Source organism: Mus caroli, chromosome 13, assembly GCF_900094665.2.
Source record: "Mus caroli chromosome 13, CAROLI_EIJ_v1.1, whole genome shotgun sequence".
In the NCBI taxonomy this organism is placed as follows: domain Eukaryota; kingdom Metazoa; phylum Chordata; class Mammalia; order Rodentia; family Muridae; genus Mus; species Mus caroli.
The window spans coordinates 19,982,544-19,992,057 of NC_034582.1; the positions used below are offsets into that span (position 1 = coordinate 19,982,544).

The 9,514-nt window shown below is 43.7% G+C and overlaps 1 protein-coding gene across 6 annotated transcripts in view; it reads right to left on the reverse strand.

Moving 5' to 3' along the window:
- Positions 1-9,514, reverse strand: part of Carmil1 (capping protein regulator and myosin 1 linker 1) — a 263,753-nt gene that overhangs the window by 138,748 nt on the left and 115,491 nt on the right. For all 6 annotated transcript variants that reach the window (XM_021180627.2, XM_021180629.2, XM_029468353.1 and 3 more), the window contains exon 5: positions 7,714-7,835. In XM_021180627.2, the coding sequence (XP_021036286.1) occupies positions 7,714-7,835 (122 nt within the window). The remainder of the gene's footprint in view (positions 1-7,713; positions 7,836-9,514) is intronic.

Sequence of the window (9,514 nt, forward strand, 5' to 3'; positions counted from 1 at the left end):
GGGGCGGGGTTGGGGGCTGGAGGAGATCTGCTGGAAAGTGAGCACTGTTAGTGACTCAGAGCTATGACATAATGTGAGTGTGAAACACTACATTTTGGCGTTATGTTAGTTTCTGAGGCTTTGCCATTGGCAGTTTTTGCATATACATAAATAAAGCCACCCAATTTGCTTGGCCCCTTCTGTCTGAGACTGCCTCTATTTCTGGTATTGCTTGTTTTTTTTTTTATTGTTTTTTTTTTCTTTTTGTTCCCCCTCTCCCCCATGTAACATACTCCATGAGAACCTACATCCTCACTAGAGGTCAGAGAGACACTCAATCTTGAAATTTTACCCACCAAAATGTGAGCTAAACAACCTCTTTTCTTTGCAAAGTGCCCTGCCTAAGGTCCTTTGTTACGGTAACAGAAAACTAATTATGCCAAAAGCATTCTATAAACAGGAGAGGAAAAAACCTAAAATAAGCAGCCTTAGAAAGCAGAGGTTTCTACTTCAAAAGCAGTGCAGAACACTCCTGGTGGGTGTGTGTGTGGGGGGGGGGCGAGTAAGAAAAAAGAGGCAGCTGGTACAGAAGTCCCCATGAGCAGCTCAGCACAAGCATCCATCTGGGCTTTCAAGCAGCTTCACTTTTTCAACAGTTCTCACCTTCCTTTTTAGCTGAGATGTCAGAAGCCAAAAGAGTCTCGAAAAATACGTGCATGCATTTCCATAAGAGATAAAGAGCTAAACTCACAGAAGGCGGGAGCTGTTGCTTCTGCTCCAGCCCTGTGTATTATGTGTGAGAGGAAAACCCGTTGACATGTTTTCTGCCTTCAGCTAAATGACAGCACAGAGCAGCCATGTGCATCCCAGCTCACAAACACACAAACAGAAGTATAAGCCAGACACAGCATTTGCTATGAGAGAGAGCAGGTGTCCTTCCTGAGCGCCTCGCTCCCGTCCTAGACTCCTCCAATGGTGGGTGGAACACATTTAGTTTACATGAGACTCAAAAATTTCTGTGTGTGTGGCAAAAACAAAAACAAAAACAAAAAACAAGACACTCCAGGGAGCATACCAGTTCTTCATGAGTGTCTCACGGTAAGCTGCTGGCATGGAAATATCTGAATTATTTTAATAACTGAGTTAAAACTCTAACCCAGTGTGAATCCAAAAAGTAACTGACTTCAACAATAACCATTTAAGCATCTTTTATAACATTTATTTGGCATGAAAGGGGTGTGTGTGGTGGGGGGTATGTGTGTATGTGTGTGTTTGTGTGTAGGTACCACATGAGATATAGAGGGTTAGGGGACAATTTATGTGAGCCAGTTAGTTCATCCTTTCACCATGGAACCAGGATCGAACTCACATCAACAGGCTTGGCAGCAAGTGTTTTTACGTGCTGAGCCCTCTCATCAACCCCAGTCCATGTTTTCATGATGTCATCCCAACAGCAAGCTCATGCTGCCTGCTGCCACTTTGGAAAGTGAGGGGATATCAGACTGGTAAAACACATTCTTTTTCAGGGGAATAGGGTTATTTGGGGTTTGTTTTTTTTTGGTTTTTGAGAAAGGGTTTCTTCTATGCAACTCTGGCTGTCCTGGAACTTGCTCTGTAGACCAGGCTGGCCTCCAACTCAGAGATCCACCTACCTCTGCTTCCCAAGGGCTGGGATTAAAGGCCTATGCCACCACCACCCTGAAGGAAAACACTTTCTTTTCCATATAAATTCCTCTTAGAGCAGTTTTCTTTAAAGTAACTGCATTTTCTCACCAGATTTATCAATGTTTGTCTTCATAGGGAAATTCACAGAATCATTTTGTTTAGAAGTAAAGAGTAGTGCTGTGATACACCAACCTTCACAGCCAGTCCTCAAAAGTATCACACTCATGAAAAGATCATGAAGCGTGCCAAAACCATATTACATAGCCACTGTGCTGCTCTGACTTTGCATGTCAATATAGAAAATAAACATTTTTTAAAATGAAGAAAAATATTATATTTAGGTAAAGCCAAAAATTCAGATTTGAAAATTAAAGTTTCATTTGTTTCAAAAAGATATATTGGCGGGCTGTTCTTTTGTTTGTTTTTGTTTGAGACAGGTCTTGCTGTTGTATCAGGCTGGCCTTGAACTTGGAAACACCTACCTCCATCTGCAGAATACTGTGACTGCCACAAGCTTGTGGCCAGCCTGAGCTACAGTGTTTTGGGGGTGTCAGGAAGAGTGCCTCCTATATATTAGGTACTAGGAACTGAGGAACAAACCTGGTGACAGCAAAGAGCTTAAGGGTAAAGGAGACAGCATGAGTGAGCAGGCACGGCCTGTAACCTACTCCTCTTACCTTCTCAAGACACACACATTTAATCCAGCTCTCTGTACTAAAGAGTATGCTTGATCACACCCTGCTCAGTCACCCGCTCTGTCTTTCTCTAATTGCACTCGCTCAAGCCATGGGCTTTAATATCACCCATTTTCAACACTGACAAACATTCCCTAAAAATCCCTCAGGGCCCTCAAGCTACTTCCTATTCAGCAGTTCTTCAAAGTAAAACTTCCCTGAGAATGTATCCACTCTCTCACTCCTGAGCAATCTAGACAGTCCATGTGAGCCTACGGAGGGAGTTTCATAGACATAATAGAGCTAGTCAGGAAGGAAGCCTTCATGGAAAGGATTGGAAGTACAAGCATCTGTCCTATTCTGAAACAGGCTGAACATGTAGGAAAGTAACTGTCTTCTGGGCCAGGCTATACAGTTTCAGCTTTATCAGGAATCGAGCCATCAGACAGTTCTGCAAGACACAGATAGCACTTGAATTATACAAAGATAACTGCTATCAGTATGGAGTGCTGCTTGCACAGAAAAGCAAGGTCACAAGACCAGTTACAGAGATGCCTCAGTGGAGAAAGCTACAAGGTCTGAATTTAGGCAAGGGAAACAAAAAGAAAGACAAAGGACCCAGCCAAGACTCACCTAGATGACATCAAGAGCCTGGTAACTAGCCCATGGCTCCCTTTTCATGAGATCACGAACAACAAAGCCAATCTTTGGGTGATAAGGGCAGGGTTTTCTTTTTTATAGGGTAAGATAAACAGTTCTTTGGGGACAGATTGAGTGTATGTAGCTTGAGGTCACCCCTATGGAGATGTGTGCCTGCCATTGGAGGGGAGAATGCAGGTCACAGGCAGGGAAATGTCAGGGACAAAGTAGCCAATGCTATACCAAAGCTGTCTAGCTACAGATGGGCAGCTACACGATGTTACACTGAAAATACTATTCTGTACTAAGTGCTCTCAGGAAGAAAAAGCAAACAAACAAACAAACAAACAAACCAAAACAAAGATAGGGCTAGAGAGATGGCTCAGCGGTTAAGAGCACTGACTGCTCTTCCTGAGGTTCTCAGTTCAATTCCCAGCAACCACATGGTGGCTCACAACCATTTGTAATGGGATCCAATGCCCTCTTACTGGTACGTCTAAAGACAATATACTCATCAAATACACAGCAAATAATATGTAAATCTTTAAAAACAAACAAAAAACAACAACAAAATGCATCCAAATCCAAAATTAAATTGGTAATATCCGCACACTTGAATGAGGTGGAAATTTCTGGTTTCTTTGAAGACTCAATTGTGTCATGTAATGTTTTTCTGTAAACTCTCCTATGAAAGGATGTTTTGCTGAGAAGAGCTAAGTAGTGTTCTTCTAAAAGCAGCCTGGAAAAGGGGCACTTGATGTTCTGTTAGAGCAGGCACTTGAGAGAACACGTTTGGAAAGGGTATAAATATTGCACAACAGACAGTGGACAGCACTGTGTGGTATTGGTTCACCTTGCCGCTCTTTGTTGGTCATCATTTCTCATAACTTCATAGAGAGAAATGCACCACAGAACTTCTGGTGGTATTCTGGCAGCTTCTTGTAGATTGGATTCACTCCGAAGAACTCTCTCTAAACAGGTCCACATCCCCCTTTGCCCTAGTAACCTTTCCTTTGCACTCCCTCTGGTGGGTGGTGGGCTAGAAGGGAGGTTAAAGCACTTAAGTACACTTATTTAAAATGGTTTTGAAAAATATAAGCCTACACCTGAACTCCTAGGACATTAATAAACAAATAAATCAGTACTGAAGAAAATGGAGGGTCTCAACCCAGCACATGGGAGCCTAAGGCAGAAGAATGCTGATTTCAAAGTTCAATGCCAGCTCAACTATATAGTGAGACAAAAAAGGAAAAGGGGCGGGAGGCAGAAGGAAGAAAAGAGGGGCAGAGCTAGGAGTGGGTGGAGGGATGAGGAAAGGCAAGGAAAAGAAGAAGGGGAGAAGGGGGAGGGAAAGAAGGAGGGAGGACGGGAGGGAGGGAAAGAATCATAGAAACTGCAACCCTGCTCTGAAGAACAGGTATCCTAAGCCCTTATTAAACACACTGCAGTTGCTTATTTCATCAGGGCTCGTCTGGCATGAAGGGAGGACATTACAAGGAAACACATGTACAAAGAACATTGCTAAAACCAACACCCAGGCAGAGAGACATTAGGAAAGGGAAGGAGCCTCTCGAGCTAAGAAGCAAGAGTCCCACACAATTAACAACTGCTTAAAGCCTCTCTCTCTTCCCTGCTGAAACACTGAGATCGTCTGGGGATCTCAACAGAACCCTATTTGTAACCCCAATGGTGCCTGGCTGTACCTTATCACATTATAATCAACCAAGACAGTACTGAAGCCACACTATAATCTAACAATTAAAAGGTGGGGGAGGGGTGGAGGAAAGGTTTTTAAGCAACCTGGGTTTTACTCATTTATTTATTTTATTTGTTTAGTGTATTTTGCCTGTTTTGTTTTATGTGTATTTTATTCTATGTGTTTTGCTTTTTTATTTTGTGTGTATTTTTATTTTAAGTGTTTTGTCTGAATGTGTGTGTGTGTGTGTGTGTGTGTGTGTGTGTGTGTGTGTGTGTGGTTACAGTATAGTGCTCACAAAGGCAAGAAGAGGATGTTTGATCCCCTGGAACTGGAGTCACAGATGTTTGTAAGCTACCACATAAGTGCTAAAACTTGAACCTAGGTCCTCTGAAAGAGCAGTCAGTGGTCTTAACCACTGACCCACCTTTCCAGACCCCTGACAACCTTTTGAGATATAACTTAAGAGCCACCAAAATGTAAGGTGTAACAAATCCTTAACCGCTATTCTCCAGGGGAGCGAGTAGCCACACTTACTCTTTCCCTGAGCATCTTTTTCTTAACTTTTGTCGCTAAAACCCACATTTAAAATCCACATTTTTTTAAAAGCACCTTTCTTTTCTGTATCAAAGGAAGCAGTCCTTAGCTTGCTGACGTTGAGGGCTCTAAAAGAAAACTCGTCAGGCTGCTGAGGATGACAGGGTAGAGCCGTCCCGCTGTTCCTTCACTGCTAACAACACATTATGGGAAAACTCAAGCTATTGAGAACTCACGTTTTCCCTGCACAGTCAGTTCCCTGATGTTACTGAAGTAACAACCAGCAGGAAAAGCAGAAACCATACCAAAAAACAAACAAATAAGCAAGCAAACAACAAAACCCAGGCACAATCAGAGCAGGGATTCGGCACGATCTGACAGCCTGCAACAGTGATGGGACAACAAACCAAGACAGCCGGGTGCCTCTCGGTAGCGATCATAGCAGCAGCTCCTTATGCAATAGTGACCGAAACACTGGCGCATCCATGAGGCACTGTTTTGAACTTCCAGGCATTGCCTCTCTGTGGCACCCTTTCTTTGTACTTGCTATTCTACCACTTCTGTGAAAGAAAGAAGCTACACAGGACACTTTTGGCCAGTTTGGGTCGCCCTAGCTACTTCGGATCGGCAGCTCTTCCCTGATTGGTCCAATTCCATACCTAATTTGCATACTGCCCCACTAATAAAGAGTCTACCTGGGTTTATGTAACAGGATTCAAGGGTTCTGAATGGTCAAACTCTTCACATAGATCCTTGAAAAGGAAACAGAAGACTGCTTCTGCCTTCATGACCTACTGGAAACAGACTCCCTGCCACTTGGGTTATCACAGCTCCAGCATCCAAGACCTGCTGCTGCAGGCAGGGTAACTATTTCCTACCTCAGCCACTGTCTTGGCTACAAGCAAAGTGACTGGTTCCTGACTCAGCCTCAAAGATTCAACTTATGGCTGCACGCAGGAATTTGTTTCTGCAGGGCACCTACTGTTTCCAGCCCTCTAGATCTGCTGCCTCTGCCCCATTTACCCCCAGCTTGTGGAAGCTCTAACACTCCTAACATTTCCTGAATGTTCTTGCTGTAAAGCAAGAATTCAAATCTCTCATTGCTTGGCAACTGGCTTCCTATTAGATTCAGTTATTAATTCTTGGTTAGTAAAGCCCTCCTTTAGTCAACCTTTTCTGTCTGTTCACTTCATTCTTGGTCAGAAGGAGGTATGAACCTGGCTGGAAGGTGGGAGAATCAGCAGCCTTTTAGGGTGGCTGGGGACTGCTCCAGAGGAAGTTTCCCTTGCTGTTCCTCCCCACCGCTGTGGTGACTCATCCCTCACCTCCCAGACTACCCTGCAGGCCTGTGCCTCTGTAAGCATGCACATTGGAACTGGATGCCAGCAAGTGCTCTCCTTAAAAGCACTCAAAATCTGAAATACTACAGGCAGGAGGCAGGGACTAATCCCAGCTTCCCTGACCTATCCAGCATGAGGGCAGGCATACAAAGCAAAACTGAGCAAGCACCCACCCTGAGGATGCTTCTAAAAGAAACCACTGGAGGCAGAGGGCCAGGATCCCCATTTAGCTTGTCCATGATGGGAAGAAAACATACCAGAGCCTAGTAGGTCCCCTCAGCATAAAGCAATGAATGAATCCCCTAACCTCGATGCCCTCTTTATCCACTTGCTGTGAAGATAAAAAGATGTGTTTTCCTAAGGTTGGCCTATCTACCTTCATGTTCCAAAAAGGCCAAGAGTTTCCAGAAAACCCCTCTCACCACCAGGAACGATGCACCACAAATCACCATACAGATTTATGAGGTTTTAGCCTCTCCTGGACAACAGGAAGGCATTTCCCACAATCTATGGAACACATCCTCCCACCAGAAAAGCATCTTAAATTGCTGATATTCTCCTCTCCACCTCACCCCCACAAAACCATCCTCAGAGTCTGTTTCCTAAGCCACCATCAATCCTAACATTGTGGCTCATGCCTATAATCCTATGGAACTTAATGCAGAAGGATGACTAAGAATCCTGACCAGCCTTGGGCTAAATAGTAAGATGCCCTCCAATCCCCTTCCTGTCCTCCCTGACCCAGACAAAAGGAGTTGGAGGGGAAAGAAGGAAGAAGTAAAGAGAGGTTACAGGAAGAGGAACATGAAGTGACAAAGGAGGAGGAACAGGAGGAGGGGGAAGAAATGATGTTGATAATGGTAGAGGAGAGATGATAGTAGCACGTGGTGGTGGAGGTAATAGAGAGGGAGGTGTCTGTGGTGGTAGAGTGATGGTGGGGGTGGTGCTGTGGTACTGGTGATTGTTGGTCCTGGTGCTGGTGGGAGTGGTGGTGACAATTATGGTGATGGTGGTGGTAATTGTGGGATGATGGTGGTGATGATTGAGGTGCTGGTTGTGGTGGTGGTGGTGGTCTAAGTGGTCTGAGAGAAGAAGACGTAAAGGGAGAAAGACAAGAGGGAGGTATTTTCACATTTGTGAATCTGATGAAGAACAAAGACTTTGCTGCTCCACAGGAACTCACAGTGGGGAAAGGCCTGGGAATATCCTCCGCAAGCAGGTGCCTATGTGAGCCAGCACTTCACTCACATCCTCTGGGGACACCATCTTCATGGACATGTTACACTTCTCAGTCTCCACAACCATCTGCAAAAACAAACAGCACACTCAACATGGAGCCCGATTTCTTCCCTCTATAACAACAAAGTGATGGGTATAAGAAACATTCCAATGGTGGGAATACACACTGGTCCAGCAACAATGTGTGTTCTCACAAACTAAAACCCTAACCACCATGGAACACAGCTGTATCACTCTTAGGAATACATCTAAAAGATGCTAAGTCAACATACCACATACTTGCACATCCATGTTAGTTGCTGCAATTGTCTCAATAGCCAGGAAATAGAACCAGCTTATGCATCGGTGATAATTACTTTTAACTGTCAATTTGGCACAGCCTAGAAACACTAAGGAAGAGAATCTTTATTTAAAAATTGAGTGAATCATACTGGGCTGTGAGGATGTCTGTGGTGGATTGTCTTGATTGTTAACTAATGTGAAAAGAGTCAGCCTATTGTGAGTGGTATCAATCCCTAGGCAGGAATTCCTGAATAATATACAAATGGATGAGTAGACCCAAGTATAAGCAAGCAAAGATTGATTCGTTTATTCTCTGCTCTTGACAATGAATGTGATCAGGGAACTGATAGGGACCCCAAAAGCCAAACTGATTGCAACAGACCTCCCTGGTGACATCCACATTCAAGTCTGAACCTACCCTGAGAAACATCTGCCCAAGCTTGTGTTAGCTCTGAGATAACTGGTTTGTCAGTTCTTTTATTTTTTTTTATTAGAGGGTTTTAAAGAGAAGAAATCTTATATTATAAAATGCTTAAATAAAAGTTAATCATCTTTTTTACTAGAAGCAAAGGGAAATTCATAACATTATTAAAAAGTCAACCTGTCTATACAGAGAGAAAACTTGCCAGGGACACTGAAAACAGCAAAGTAATAAACTCTTCTGCTAGGCTTCATGGCAAAGGGCAAGACTACAGACACTAGAAAGCTGAGATGTATTCCTCACCTGGTCCTGGAAATGAGTTTAAATCCACCTGAAAAGAGGGTGAGGCATGAAGCAGGCGACTTGCTCATGGTGGGAATCTTTCTCAAGAAAGTCACTCATCACTTTCCTAAAAGATGCCATTACCATAACTCTCCAAGTAGCCATCGCAATATCAAAACATCCTAAACATTTGCTCCCTGTTGTCACTTAAATGTATACAAAGGGAAACAGAATTCCATGTGCAATTAGCCAGGGAGAGTAACAAAGCAATGCTTGCAGTATGCTTTAGATTTGTATAAAATTATCTAAGCTGAAAATAAGAATAATCTAAATCAACGAATTCTTGTGAAGGAGGAAAGGAACAAAACATGTATGTTAACTACTGAGATCCAGTCATGATCCACAGTATTATAAAGCTTTTTCACAGAAACTTCAGAATGACAGCACTCAGTGCCACCTAGCAAGGGGAGAAGAGAAACTTCAACTTTAACTCTCAACACAGTGTTCAAAAAAATTGATAACAGAAGCTAACCTGTTGGCAAACACCTATAATCCCAGCACATGGGAGGCTGAAGCAGTAGGATCATCATGATTTTGAAGCCAGCCTGGGCTATGTACTAAGATTCAAGTCAACCTGAGCTATAAAATGGGGACACTGTCAAGAAAAACATGGAGGGGTTCAGGGAAGAGAGAGGAAGGAAGGGAGGAGAAGGGAGGAGAGGGGAGGAGAGGGCCTGAGGAGGGGGAGGGAGGGGGAGAG